Here is a 15748-nt window from a genome sequence, read left to right as displayed (position 1 = left end):
TTATTTATTATTTTGCACTGTATTCAAGTTTAAGTAACGATTACTGTACTGACCTTGTCGATGTACCAATCAACAACTGCCTGCGAACTGTCACAGGTTGCCTCCGCCCAACTCCAACTGACTGTTTGCCTGTCCTTGTAAACATTGAGCCAGCTGCACTACGGCGCCAACGTGCCGTTCTTTCCCTGAGCCGTAAAGCCCTAAACCCTGGCCATCCGCTACACACAACCACGCTGAGATATCCACCAAAGCAGCGGCTAAAATCAAGAAAGCCATTTGTACGCGCTGCACAAGACCTTCTGGCAGCCTCTGGTGGAAGCCCTAGCAAACAGTGGTGCCACGCGGCGTGGTGTGAACAATGGCCAAGCAGCACGTCCCCACTTCGCCAAGTATTCAGATCCCCGTACGAAAACCAGCTGGGACATGGCCTCTCTAGACTTGCCTCATCAAGGCGTAACCGTTTGCTCACTGGTGTTGGACGCTATGGTGCAGACATGTTGCGTTGGGGCTTGGCAGAGAGTGCTGCTTGTGAGTGTGGCGAAATGCAGACGGCAGTCACATTATCAAAGATTGCCGGCTATATAGACCACCTCATGGTATGGAAGGCCTACTTTCCATCGATGACGACACCAGGCAGTGGCTAACCAACGGATGCCCTGACATATAACGACAATACGAGAGAAGAAGAAGTAACGATTGCGCAACTTGCCCCGGATTATTTTCCGGGGCAAGTTGTGCAACACCATGGTGGGCAAGCTGTGTAGCACCATGGGGTAAGTTAAGCAATACTAGTGCCAGGGGCAAGTTGAGCAACATATTACGACCATATTACAGTTGCACAACTTGCCCCGTTATCAATTGCACAACTTGCCCCATTCACACTTTTTTTAAAGAACAAAACATTTCAAGAATGCCAACAAATGTACAAAAAAATTTTACCTGCGAAAATACAACTACATCACATGTCTACTGACCCCCACTGCTAAAGTTTGACTAGTTCTATTGTGCATCCAAAAAATCAAAATTTCGTTTGCATCCAAATTTAGATCCTAAGACCTACACACCTTACATCGTTGATCAAGCCTAACCTGCCCAAAAAACTGATAACTGCAATTCACGTGTTTCAAAGGCATTATAGGTAAAATATAATAATGGCGTTAAAGATTCATTACGCTCTTTATTTCCTTTCAATCGGGGACTTGCCCCGTTGCACAACTTGCCCCGGTCTCCCCTATATACTTTAGGTAGGGTTTAAACTTGTCAAGTTTTTAAAAGAATTACAAACTTTGAAACCAAATTTCGAGGCGCTTGGACGTTGAGGCCCTAGGCTTCAGCCTGCCTGGCCTATTGGTAAATCCGGCCCTGCCTACAACCCGGAAGACAACATGAATAACCCAATGCAATATGGGTTGCACCTTGCAAAAACTAGAAACAAAATTAGTTTTTCATCTGTTAAAATATGTACAAAACCTGATCTGTAAGCATTGAAAAACAGCTGCTACAGTGTTCTTGATCTGACTAGCAACTTTGATAGCATTTTACAAAAATGGGCAGGCAACTTCAAAATCATAAGGCAATGCAAAGTTTTATATTTAACACCAGCTTTAAACAACAAAGCATTTGATTTCTATTCCTAAATGCTAATCACTAAATTAGACAAACTGAAGCAAACTTCTTATTTGATTGAACATGAGATTGTTCAGACAACTTGGTCTAATGCTTTTCTAGTGTTTATGAATTACTCTCAACTTGGATGTTAATCCCTAAAGAAAACATTTTTATTTCACTTTATTCTAAACTGAAACTATTATGTTTCGCCTACTTAAATGCTACAAACAAGAGCAAAAACAAGACACACAGTCCAGTAAAAAACGTGCTTGTGACTCTTCTGCAGTTGCTTGCAAAGCAACCCTGATCCTACCGTGGAAAGCTCTGTAAATTCTTCTAGTTCTTCCTCCGGAAGTCAAAGTCCCGGGTCTATGCTAACGTATAATAGAAATTCACCGCCCTGGTCCCAACGCGTGCTTCTTACAAGTTTTGCCTTCGTGTGGTGCGACAAAAGTGTCTTGTTTCCAATTCGTCGCAAACTGCACGAAGTCCAGCGGTATCATTTTTTATTGTACGCTTCATAACATCAAAACACAATAAATACAATCAATTAAATGGAAATTCGACAGATTGAAAGAATGCGCTTGGTCACTAGAGTGAACGTCATAGAAAAAACGCATTGCGCTTGCTGTCTAATTCTAAGCCGCTCCTTGCGTATGAAAACGTCGCTAACTTGTGAGCGAACGATTGCATTCATGTTTAAACAAATCAAATCAAAATTAAGAATTAGGCCTACTGCTATTGTGACATCAAATGACAAGTTGCTTGTTTATTATTCCATAAGCAAAGTATCTTCATTCGGCTTCTGAAAAATCCTAAATTTTCTACTATTGTTGCCGAACGACAAGTCACAACATTTTTGAAAGATATTATCGCATCTTTAGCCAAGGAGAAAATAAAGGGAAAATGCTGAAACAAACAATCGGTTTAATAATTACTGTACCATTTCAAAGCATGCAATCAACCACGCATCTTGCTTTCCTTTGATGCAATAGATTGAGTTTCGCTTTTGGCAGCATGATCGTTGCTTACTTCACAATGTAGATATTAACGACCCATTTTAACCTGATGCTGCGGTTCGCTGTGGTAAAAGCGAATTGCACTAACTTTCGGAACACAGTTCCCTAGTCATGTGCTATGACGAATGGTGTTGAAGTCAATGGGTCGTTGTTTTATGCGCTTTTTTGTTTGGCTTGAGGCTGCTGTCCGTTGAGTTGATGTTGATGTGTTGTCAGGCGTTATTGCTGTGAAATTTTGTTAGGAATGATTCAGCTGGGAAAAATCACTATTACCGGAGTGAACTCGCACACGACCTACTAGAACAGTAGGTTCTAGTAGGCCGTGAGTCGCAGCATCAGGCTAAAACAGGTCGTTAGTTATCTAGATTGTGGAGTTTTCTTTGATGCATTACCAAACGTGCCTCCGTACCCCTCCGGGGGGCGATTACTGCCAGCTGTCATTGCTTTCACCGTTTTATTTTGCATTAAAGAAATCTTATTTCAGACATTACATGATCATACTAGAGATTTACTGGTTCTTCAACCGCTTGAGATGCCAACAATGCTCACATGCGAAAAATAAATTACTGGATTGAATCTTGGAAATTGGAGAACAAATTTCACATTAAACATGCCAATTTACTATGCAAAAGGAACTACGGTTGCAATTTGTTTAGCAATAGATGTGGCTTCGATACTCTGTTGCGTCATACCACAGACCTTACAAATATGACACCAAGTTCCGTTCCTGCTGGGCAATCGGGCAGTGCAAGAATAATTTAACTTGATGACGTGTTCAGCTCCCCTGAAACTAACTGCCTTAAAAGCGCCAAGAACAATGCATACCTGCAATGGATGCAGTAGTTGCAGCACTATATAAAAACGCACATCATTATTATCAACATGCCATATGGAGTGCACTTCATTATCAGTGGCTGCAGCAATAGCGTTCGTTTATCTTTGTAAATTCAATACGTAACATTATTAAAGAAAAAGAAGCCCATTGTTGCAAGCAAACGTACAATGCCCTTGTGCAATGTGAGGTCCATTACATTGAATTACTGCATTGGGTGGGGTGAGCTGTCGAACGGATGCGCAAAGGCGGGTTATCCAACCGGAAGCCTATTGTTGGCACAGAGCCCGCAAGACCTGCGACAAGAAGCCGCAGCAAATCCGCTGTAGCGAGGATCGTTGCACAATCGGAAAGATGCTAACTGCTGACAACTCTGAGCGTAGAGCACATCGTCGTTGCATACCTGCTGCTGAGTTCCTGTAACAATAAGACAAAGCTGATCAGTTATTACATAAAACGTTTAATCTAAGACGGTCAGAAGCGTGTTGTAGTTGCAAAGAATGCTTTTATTAATCATTTTTATTCAATACTATTTCAATCATTTTTACGAATCCTCCATCTAATCACTTTTTAATTCACTTCCATTGACCCAACACTTTTGTTAGTTTGTTATTTCGTTGTTTAATGTTTAGCAAAAAACATACATTTTCTGGTTGCCAAGACAATTCAGATTATTAAGTTACAAGTCTTGCTGAAGTCTTCATTCTGTTACAAACGTTTTGGACGACTGGTCACACAACTTACCTCTATTTCGTTCGAGGCAACACGTTAAAGCGCAGTTGTCGTCTATAAACGCTTCGAAGCCATTGATGAAACATGAAGATCTATAATCTTCACAAGTCGGTCTACCAGGTTGAGGAACCAAGTTATCTGAAAATCTGGAACAGGGCCCTAAAAATGGTGTAAAAACTGTGAGTTAAATAACCTAAACCGCAACATATTCATTTGTGGTCTTGTTTTCACATATTTCGACTCACTCATCGTGAGACTTATGTCGTAAACTTTCTCGTGATGCCTCTCGATGACTGACCAATTAGTAGGCTTAAGACAACAGAGACATATCAAGGTATTTCCGGGTTGGTAACAGAATTCTTTCGAGCCCCAAAGAAACGGAAGAAAGGAATCTTGCCAGTAAGAAAACCCACAGCTGAATGTTGGAGGATTCATGACAAGCAAAATCGACGTCGTTAAAGTGCCCCTGACAGGTAAATAAATTTGCGAAATTTACCTAAGATACCAAAAAGGTGACACTAACAAACTTCCCTGACCAGAAAATTGTAAAAAATATCAACAGGCTACTAAGTTACACGCTTGCAAACTTTCGTTGACATCGGCGAATCTGACACTCATTCTATTGCGAAAATAAAAACGGCAACATCGCTGTGACGTCACCGTAAGCTGGAAGGATACAATCTGTGGTGACTGGTGACTTGGTTAGGTGTAGTACGCTACTGCAAAACGTGAATGTGTGGGGCTCTGTTGGTCTAAAGCATGTGCAAATTAAGAATTACCGAAATAGAAAAGTGAACTTACTATTACTACCAGGTTTTGATCAAATAGGTTGAGTTTATTTTTATCAAACAGCATCTCAATTCAATTGAAATTGCAGTTTCATAGGGCTACAATTTTGATACTTTTTTATCTGTCCTAATCTGGCTATAGCCATTTGCAGTGTAACAACAGTATCTCACAAACAGTAGGCTACCTTTAATTTATGGTTGAGGCAATGCTTAAAAATTGCTGTTCATGTGTATTGTTGTATTTAAAAATATCTATCCCAAATTTCCTTGCCAACTGAAAGTATTAAATGCAATGATTCTCATTGTTCAGATGCTTCTCATGTTGCCTCAATAGACTCTTTCTATAATTTTATAACTGATGCTCTCAAAGCAGCTTCTGATAAAATCTTTGTTGGTGTAAAGAAGAAATGTAACATATTTTCTGTTCCTGGTTGGAATAATCATGTTAAGCAAGCTCATGCTACTGCCAGAGAAAGTTACATCATGTAGGTGAAAAATGGGAAACAGTGAAATGGTTACCTATATGAGTTGATGCAGAGCAAACGAAAGGAGTTTAAAAAAGCCTTTCACCGTTGTAATCATGCCTCTGAACAACATAGAGCAAATGTGTTTGCCTCAGCACTCAACTTGGACAGCTCACATAGGTCATTTTGGCAGAAAGTAAAAAAGTCTACTTGCAAAAAGAGTTCTCTTCCTGTAAATGTTGGTGGAACACAAGGTCGCAATTTCTGAGATGTGAAAACATCATTACAGCTCCTTGCTAAATTCTAGCAAAACCAACACTGAAAAAGAATTTGTTAACTCATGTACCGTATTTCTTCTAGGGATAAATATTACAACTTTTGTTGCAACATGGACACAATTGGTTCCTTGCTTGTCAAACTGCCATAAACCGCGCTGCTGGTGCTGACAAAATTTCAGCTGAACATATTGTTTATGCTGATTATTTGTTTTTATATCAGTGTACTTTTTAATATGTGTCTTAGTCATGGCACTGTACCAAATTCTTGCTTAAACACTGTCTTAGTCCCGATTGTAAAGAATTTGAATGGCGACATTCAAGATTCAGGTAACTATAGACTTATTGCTTTAGCCACAGTAATCTCAAAACTGTTTGAACGTTTTATGTGAATCATCTATTGCCTTTCTGGAATACCAGTGACAATCAATTTGGGTTTAAGTCTGGTCATAGTACTGAAATGAGTGTTTTTTAATAAAACAACCAGTGTCCTCTTATATCAGCCATGACACTCCTGTATATTCTGTCTTTTTGGATGCTTCAAAAGCCTTCGACAAAGTCAATCATCATTTATTGTTTAAAACGCTTATCACATGTAACGTGCCTACTGCCTATCTATTTTGTTCGCTTATTGGAATACTGGTGACCTTTGTGCCTTTATAGTAAAAAAACCATGCAAGTGAGGTGGGAAGGTCACCTGTGCCAATCATTTACTGTGTCCAGCGGAGTCTGACAAGGTGGGGTGTTAAGCCCCTATCTTTTTGCCGTATATATTGATCAGCTTTCTTATCTCAATAAAACAAAAGTTGGTTGCTATGTTGGCAACTCTTGTCTAAATCATATTATGTTTCCTGATGACATTTAATGCATCTCGCCTAGTTTGTGTGGCTTACAAAATTTGTTAGATGTTTGCCACAAGTATGCTGTTGAACATGAAATTACTTTCAATTCTAAAAAGTCATTTGGTATGTTATTCTCCCCAAAAAACTTTTATCTTTTACGTGCTCCTCTGCTACATCTAGGTAAATCTGAAATTGTGTTCACAGACTCTGTAAAATATCTGGGTGTATTTATTGATAGTTCTCAGATGAAAATTATATTTCAAGGCAAGTACGCTCTCAGTACTGTGCTGCAAATAATGCAAAATCTCAATTTTTCTAAATGCTCACCCGCTGTAAAAAACAGTTTATTTCGTTCTTATTGTATGTCGTTTTACTTATCCCAGTTGTGGAACAAGTTTAGATCTTCTAGTATAAAACGATTACGTGTTGCTTACAATGACTCTTTCAGAATATTGCACAATTTGCCTCGTTAGGTCAGTGCCCGTGAATATCAAGTAATGAATAATGTAACTACGTTTGATGCTTTATTGAGGAAAAACATGTTTTAGTTTATTAACCGATTGCATACACTCCTCAAATCGCTTTATATCAGACATGATGTCATCTGATTATTTTTATCGTTCTGAATGCTTTCAATTCTTCCAACGCTCATTATATGTAAATTTGTGACAGTAGTGAGCTTTTAAACCGACGGCATCCAAGGTGGCTCTCTGTGATCTTTGTGCATTTTCAGTTTGTGTATTACAGTATTTCGTTGTTTTGTTTTCGATGTGGACAGCTTTGTCTGACGCAAATAAATAATAAATAAATATGTGACAGTGTCAGTGACAAAGACCGTGTGGTTTCTTTTTACGCTTTCCCACAAAACAAGGTGCTGAGAAGAAAATGGTACAAGTTTTCTTCAAGTGTTCGAAAGTAGGATGGGCCATACAAAACTAGTCATATCTGTTCTCTTCACTTCACTGAAGATGATTTTGTTAATACCACTCAAGTAAAAATGGGCTTGAGCAAACTTTACATTTTGAAGGAATCTGCCATAGGCTACCATCTATAACAGCAAAGATGCAACCAGTTGCTGATGATGATTTCAGCACTTCTAAACAACAACGTTTACAAAAACGTACCCTTGTACAGGTAAACTAGGCTTTTACATGTATAGACTCTGCTATGTACGTACTGAGGGCACATTATGAGAGAGAGAGAACTTTTATTTATTATGAATAGTGATGATGAATTAAATATGAATGATGATTCGTACAATTTCTTCATTTTTCACTTCAAGTATATTTTAGGTTTTGTAGGAACGTATCCAGTACAGTTTTATTAAACTGTAAAAAACAATAGATCTTTGAAAAAAGCAACCGCTTGTACCAACTCCGACTAAACTGTGATCCAGCAATCACATCTAGGAAACGTATGTTTCATCCGTCGCTAAGAACGCCGACTTACAATGACGTAGTACCACCAAAGTCGTCCCAGAGCAGTGAAATATGGAGTTTCGCCTGTGGTGGCGCTGCGGAGCCGTCGTTTGATGTAAATTACGCCCTAACCAGTCGAGCTAGGAGGTTATGGTTAAAAAGTTCACTAAGTATGATTCTGCGCAAGGAAATGCTTTAAAAAGTTACTATACTTGGATCCAACCTGTCAGGGGCACTTTAAGGACCTCATCATAATCCTCAAAAACATTCACTACTATAAAGCAGGGAGATGAGTGGTGTCAAATCACATCCTAGCTGAATCATTCCTAAGTAGGCCATACAGCATCTCGAGGTAAAGTTTTCCAAAAACATCAACATTATTTTATAAATCAGAAAAAGAAAACGTAGAAAATGCATGTTAGCAAGATTAATTAATAATTACTCACCGGATGGGCAAGATTCTTCGTTACATGCTTCGTTATCTTCTGCTTCACCTTGGCACCCATCATCACCAGGAGAGCCATCTTGACATGTTCTGTAAAAATGAGCAATTACAATGATGAAATAATGAATTTAAAAAAAAAGGCAATTAAAAGTAATATTACTAAGGTTAGATACGTTCGATTGCCGTTGCTTGAGTTTTGATTAGTCGAAAGTTATACTGAAAGATTGTGGTTAGTCAAAAATAGTTGGACAGTTAGAAATTTTAAGATCTTATCCGGCGTTTCTTCACCTGCTTGACCTAACCCTGTTTAAAACAACATAGCATTTTTTTTTTTAAATGAAAGGTAAAAAAGAGTGAGAAAAAAGAGAGATTTATTCACCTTTCAACAACAACATTAGCAAATACATAAATGAGAACAAAAAAATTATTTAACAGGTACCGTAAATTAGTTTTATTCAAAAATTTATCAGAATATTTTTGTAAAGCTTTTTGTGTACCCTAATTCAAATTTGTTAGAGTAAAAAAGTTGGAAAAGAACAGATTATTATAAGGTATGACATAAATAAGTACAAAACGCTAAACAAACTGACTAACACCTTTCCAGGAAAATCAAGAAAGTATCGGAAGCGCAACTTACGCCATCTTGGTTCTCAGAATAGGGTATTATGCAAAAGTGTTGCCAAATATTCTTCATATTTTCACACAAAATGTTGCTTTGAATCAAGTAGCTAAAAAATCAACCAATGATTTCTAGTAAAGCCTTAACTAACATTTGCAACAACTGTACAAATTATCTAAATTATTAAAGGGATCTATTGTTAACTTATCAATTAGGTGTAAGCCAGGATACTAAAAAAATAACTAATCAAAGTATTAGTTCTGATAAACTTAAAACAATTATCCCTGCAGAGATAAAAACTAAAAAAAAATCATAAGTGTAATACACATAACACTCTAACACTCATTACGTGACTCATCTAGTAATGTTATCTTTACATAAGCTGATGAAATTGCATAAAAGTAGCTTATTTGATCAATTTATCGTTTTTCAGGTTATAGCCGAATTGGTTTGAACATTTTAAAATTTTCTACACTACTGCAATAATAAATTAAAGTTGGAATCTTTTTTGAAATCTTGTGCTTAAAAATTTTGGAATTCATTTAATAAACAAACACTAATTTACTATTGAGCAAATAAAAATAGCATTTATGGTGCAAAATAGTGGCAACATTATTATTTAACGCATCCTATTCTGGAAGGTAGTTTCGCATCCCGTGCATCTGGAAATCCCTGCAGCAAGTATGTTTATTTACTCTGCCTTCAGGCTACAATGACATTTTTAGCTGACCCTAGCTTGCCAGCAAACGCTTTTATACGTTATCAGTTTTTCTACATTTGACCGTGCTTTGTATATGCAAAGTGTGCTTCGCATCATCATCAGAGGCCATCTCCGCTTGCAGAAGATTGCGCATCGACATGCGGGTACTAACACGTTTCACATAAACTGTGTTAATTTGCCAATACAAAAATATTTATGATTTTCGTAAGTGATAGGCTACTACAGTAAATACATTTTTCTCAGTAAATATGTACAAACCAGGCGAGGGGTGTTCTCCTCATTTGCCCTACAGCCACGCCTTCAGTCTCAGATATACGGTTTATAAACTGACAAAAGAGTAATTAGAAAGTAATTCTAACCTTGTCCGTGTTTTTTGTCCACTTCCGCAAGACACAGAACATTCTCCAAACTCACTCCAGTCATTCCATTGGACTACGCAGTCTCTTATTTTACAATTGATTTGCCTTTGATCCCTCCCTGCGCATCCTGGTCCTCCTACAACTCCACCCATGCATTCTCGTCTTTGCGGCCTCTTTCCTTGTCCACATAACGCCGAGCACGACCCAACAAACTCCCAAGATCCCCATCGTCCAGGACATGGGTCATTGTCACAATCTTGTTCTTTCTCATCAGAGCCTTCACATCCTGGACCCCCAACAGATCCTCCAATACACTCTCTTTGTTTATTTCTCTTTCCTTCCCCACAAGAAGTAGTGCATGCTCCATAGGATCCCCAATTGCCCCAAACTCCAGGACAATCTCCTTCCTTGCATCTTTCCACCTGACGAGTAGCATCTCCATGCACATCAGGAGGGCAATCAGTATTTGGAGGACATTCTCTCGTTCTTCTTTTAGTTCCTCCTTCACAAGAAGCGGTACAAGAAGACCATCCTGACCACTCTGTGTATCCTGAAAAGCAAATACATCATGTTTGTCTAGCTGTTCTGATGAACTAATGCTAAAGGAGCTATGACAAAGCTTGCATGAACAATTCCTAAAAAGTGGGAAAGCGTGAACGTTTGAAACTTCGTTAGATGTTTCGGATAATTATAATCTACATCTGAAACCCTCAGTGTTTTGTTTTTATAAGGTTTACTATTTCTTCAAAACTAGGTGGACATCAATACAAAAAAACACCAGGGCATGTCAATAGGACAGCACACAACCTGCAGTTGTACAACTTTTGATCAATCTCCAACACTCAGTATGTAACGTGAAATTGTTGAAAAATAACTGATTACCGGAACATTCTTCCAAGTTGCATCCCCGCAAGTGCTCCAGAGATGTCTGACAAACTCTCGCCCTACATATCCGTGTCCTCATTTGAGTGCCTCCATCACAGCTGGCTGTGCATTCGGACCACTCGCCCCATGCTGTGGTGCCACCTGGAATGAAAAATAAATCACTTAAGATGTCTTGACTTAAGATGTCAAGATTACAAGATTTTGGTGCTTCTGCAGCGTCCAAAAATATGTTAAAGAAAAGAGTTAGATGAATTAACAATGACATCAACATTTTCATGGTCAATAAGTTGTTTTCACATAGATCAAAGTGTCATTTTGTTGAATTCTTCTTTTAGTTTAATTTTCTATTGAGAGAGCCACTGTAAGTATTGACGAATTCAACTCATAAGAAAAGCATATATAGATCCTGTCTAGTGTCTAGGCTAAGGATTCATTCATTCATACTTTGTTACACCAGTGTCACAACTGAGTAATTTTACTCGCTCACGTTTATATTTACGATTAACTGAAAAGTTTTAAATCTTTGTAATGTGAACTTCAGTCATCCTTATAGGTACTAAGTATTTTATATGATAAAATTCCAGTTGCAGAAAATAATGTCTAAACTTAAGAGAAATTGCAACGATGATTTATATTTTCAAGAAAAAAGTTCGATCTAAATTAAAATTAACAATGAGGTAAAAAGGTTACGAATCTCTGCTTTACATGTAGCTTATGCTAAACTCCAAAGCATAAACTTTCTAAAGCTTTATAACTTTGAAAATAAAGATTCAATTCAGTGATCAAACTAGTGTGATTCTTAAAATTACTTAATTGATTTCAAACAACAGTAGAATCTCGAAATCACTTCATTAATTAACTTCACGTCATACGTCATAGTGAAATACTATAATCGTTGCAATGTTTGTTAAAACCATTTTCATTTCTAGCAATGGTTTCGGTGTTACCCTGATCGATAAAATGAAAGAAAAACATTTGCAATAACAGCATATTATTCAGCGCAACGTTGGGCGTAGACCTACTTACCGTCGCAAAAGTTGCAACTTTTAGGACAATTCTTTCTATAGAAAGGCTCATAGAGGATGCAGAAGTTGATATCGGTGGTGCAGCGGACGTTCGGGGCGTCAGCACAATCTGAAGCAACATGACTCTTCAAATAATTTGATGAAGATAATAAAATCAAAAATTTCAAAGGTTGCATTTTTTGACAACAAATGCTCATAAAAAATTTATACAATTTTCTAATGATAGATTTCTAGATGAGCCTTTGTTTATACGGTCCGATGACGGGTTTGTATGCAGTTAGTGTTTTGCGTTGAAACGAAATTTCTTCTTAAAACAGTTTTCCAAATGTAGCATATTCTTGTATTGAATACTCGCCTGATTCATAAAAGAAATAAGTCAGCATTAACCGCTACACAATGTACATGGTCTAAAACAGCAGGGAAATCACAAAGTGGTTAACAAGAGGTATATTTCAAAATGGCCAGTACAGAATACCCGATCCACGATATAATGTTGCACCACACAACCTGCCTTGGTAGTATATTGCTGGAGCACAAGAGACAGGTTTCGAAGACATTGAACAAACAGGGCACCCGACCCACGGTTGTTCCTGCTTATCGTTATCTGGCCATTTGTCAAGTTTGGTGAGTGCTCCCTTGCAACAACGTCTCAATGACAGCTATTGAAGCTGAGTTCTAGCCTATACAATGATCTGCTGATAACAAGTGAGAACATAAACCTTCGCAAAGTTCCTCATTGCAGGTTCGCACTTGGGTCGCTTTGTTTCTCGGTGTGCATCCCGGATCGCCGATGCTTCCATCAAGACAGGATCTCCTCCGTTGTCTTGTACCGCCAGAACAAGCTGAACAATAAGATTTATATTGAACCACTCGCACTTTACAAAATGGTTTCATTTGCAAAGACGATAACCAGAATAAGTGAGTTGCAGAGCCCATCATGAAAAATTTCCTTCAAAAGACAAATTTCCATTCTGTCAACACAGTAAACTGCGGTTACTGTAGGCTGGTACTGAACATGGCGGCTATATTTTATCTCTTATAATTGTTTGATATCAGTAAGTTTATAACTGCATCAAACATTATAACTAATGAACAACTTGATAAGTATTGACTAACACTTCGTGCACTGCGTCCAGCTGTCCCATTCTCCCCATCGCGTCTTGCATGGTTCCCCACAACTCATTCTTTCAGAAGCCTTGCCGGGACAGACTGGATTCGAACCGGGTCCCTAAAGATTTGTAGAACATCACAATGAAGTTGTCAAAATTGATCAAAGGACTAAAAGTTTCTAAATGTTAATATTGCTAAATTGACCCATACGCATAATTAGCTATGATTATGTTCCCCTGAGGCGTTGCACTTCGACGATTAGTAATTTTAATCGTCGAAGTGCAAAATATAATCACATGTGATAGGCATTTTATGGTAAAAAGCAGCAAAGCAACTTCATAATGATCACCAAACGTTTTCCTACTCTTGCAATGATGTAGCTGAGCTTTGCACTTACCTCGCACGTACGACGTCTTGTCTTAACTCCGTCAGTTCCACATGTCACCGAACAGTCTGAAAACTCTCCCCATTCAGACCATTCTGTGGGACACTGGCGGATCTGGCAATTGCTCATTCGGGTGCGTTGCCCTCGGCATCCTTCTTGTCCAATTGTACCTTTCATGCAATTGCGAGTTTGTCTAATTTTCCCAGATCCGCAAGTCTCGGAACATGAACCTTGAGAGATCCATTCACCCCAGTACGGGCAGTCAAGTGTATTGCAGCTCTGTTATAATTTGAAGAAGGTTACAGTTGGTTTGATTGGTACAATGAGTTTAATTTAGTTATTATTGATATTGACCATCGCAGCAAAAACAATTCATGTCAACATAGCATCATCATCATCATCCGTTCAGTCGTTTACGACTCTCGGTCACTCTATACGTCATCTTTCTCCACATCTCTCGATCCCACGCAGCCTCCTTCAATTCATGCACTCCCATACCTTTGCTATGTCAACATAGCAAAGGTTGAGAAAGAATTGAAGTGACAAAACGCGAAAGTTAAAACTTAAAGCATAAGACCGAAATTAGTTGTTAAATTAATAAAATTTTGGTGTGGTAGCAACATCTTCAAAAAGATTTAAGATGAAAAAAACAAAACAAGAATTATCAAAAAAATATTTATATTCGAAAATACAGTGGGATATTTTAAAGATTTGTACATGTAAACAATTGCTATGAAGATCGGCTGTGGTGTATTGTCAAGAATGTTGATGGTCGTGAGAGGAACACATTTTAAAGGGTTTCGCTTTAGTTTATCGCAAAGAAAAAGGTAGGAGAGTAGCAAAAAGCATTTTTGTGTTTTAATGATGATGGGTCAGTATTCCGATGATCGAGTCATCGGATCGAGTCAACAGATCTTTAACACATTGTACAAATAGCTGCTTTGCCTGCTATAAACGGGAATTCTCGTTAAAGCGTTCTGAAAAGCTGAAAGTATTTTTTGTAGCTTGAAAATGCAGCATAAACTTCCAGATCATCAGCGTAGGCTACTTTGCAAAGACTGTGCGATGAGTCGATACTGGCGATGGTCATGCAAAAATGGAAGTTAATTAATGAATAGCTCAACAGTTAAAGCTGTCAAACCAATCAAAGTATGAAAAGTAGAAATTTTGCAAGCGACCAAAGTTCTGCTTAGGAATCAACGGGTGGCTGCTAATATTTGATAGTTTTTTTGACGATTTTGTTGCATCACTTGATGGATGATTGGCTTACTGTACCTCTTCTTGTTTGACATTTCCCCTACAACCGTTATCACCGGGCTCTCCATTCAAACAGCGTCTCCTTCTTTCGCGCATACCGCCGCCGCAAGTGCTACTGCATTCGGACCAATCGCCGTATGCTGTCCATGCTGTGAAGCGTGAAGTTATAATTTAATGCACAACAAATAAGATATTTTTTCCAGTTGAAAGTAGGTCCACTGACCATTGACAAGGTACACTTCAGAAAGCAATGAAAGATGTTTGTTTGGTCTTATTTCAAAAACGTCTCTTAATCTTTCTGTAGATTTGACACCAACCGATGCTGCAATAGCCAGATGCTTACCTGGACACGATTGTGTATTGCAATCGTCCTCTCTTCGGGTTGCTCCTCGGCACCCAGCCTCCCCCTCTTCTCCATTCTGGCAGGTCCTGGTTGAATGTCTGGTCCCTCCATTACAGGTCTTGGTGCAACTTGACCAGGTGTTCCATGTATTCCACTTTGGACAAGGTAAGGAGTTGCAAACCTGAATACAAAGTCTGTAGTTTGAAAAAAGTTATTGCAAAAGAATAATTGTGATAGATGTCCATCGGTACTTTTAGAGTAATTTGGCACCGGTACTTGGCTTCAGAAATAAATTGGTGTAAGTACTGACTTTAAATTTCAACAAAATGACACTGTTCATATCTCAGCATTGAAAATAAAACGTTTTTGACTGGATGAACGTAATTATATAGTTTGTTGTCTCATGGCTTCGGCAAACAAACAAGCGCCGTTTGTTGAACGAACTTGCATAAATTATTAGCTATGACCATGCTATGACCTATTCATAGCATTGCAAGAAGCTGCTATTTTTTAAAGTAATAAAATGAGTTACATACAATTGCATTGCGCAGGCCTACAGTTGTACTCGACATGGTCTACTTGAAAGAAAAACGATAATATGTTCGATGTGCAAATAAAGAC

At 38.4% G+C, this 15748-nt stretch overlaps 1 protein-coding gene across 1 annotated transcript in view; it reads right to left on the bottom strand.

The window, feature by feature from the left end:
- Positions 1–2097: 2097 nt before the first annotated feature.
- Positions 2098–15748, bottom strand: part of LOC145772145 (A disintegrin and metalloproteinase with thrombospondin motifs gon-1-like) — a 29860-nt gene continuing 16209 nt past the window's right edge. The window contains exons 18-28 of the mRNA XM_082583987.1: positions 15128–15308; positions 14803–14933; positions 13540–13806; positions 13149–13260; positions 12752–12874; positions 12034–12141; positions 11005–11148; positions 10123–10672; positions 8425–8513; positions 4204–4350; positions 2098–3876 (exon numbers count right to left, since the gene is read on the bottom strand). Of these exons, the coding sequence (XP_082440113.1) occupies positions 3713–3876; positions 4204–4350; positions 8425–8513; positions 10123–10672; positions 11005–11148; positions 12034–12141; positions 12752–12874; positions 13149–13260; positions 13540–13806; positions 14803–14933; positions 15128–15308 (2016 nt within the window). The 3' untranslated portion in view covers positions 2098–3712. The remainder of the gene's footprint in view (positions 3877–4203; positions 4351–8424; positions 8514–10122; positions 10673–11004; positions 11149–12033; positions 12142–12751; positions 12875–13148; positions 13261–13539; positions 13807–14802; positions 14934–15127; positions 15309–15748) is intronic.

Source organism: Aplidium turbinatum, chromosome 6 (genome assembly GCF_918807975.1).
Source record: "Aplidium turbinatum chromosome 6, kaAplTurb1.1, whole genome shotgun sequence".
In the NCBI taxonomy this organism is placed as follows: Eukaryota; Metazoa; Chordata; class Ascidiacea; order Aplousobranchia; family Polyclinidae; genus Aplidium; species Aplidium turbinatum.
This window is presented reverse-complemented; position numbering and strand designations above follow the sequence as displayed.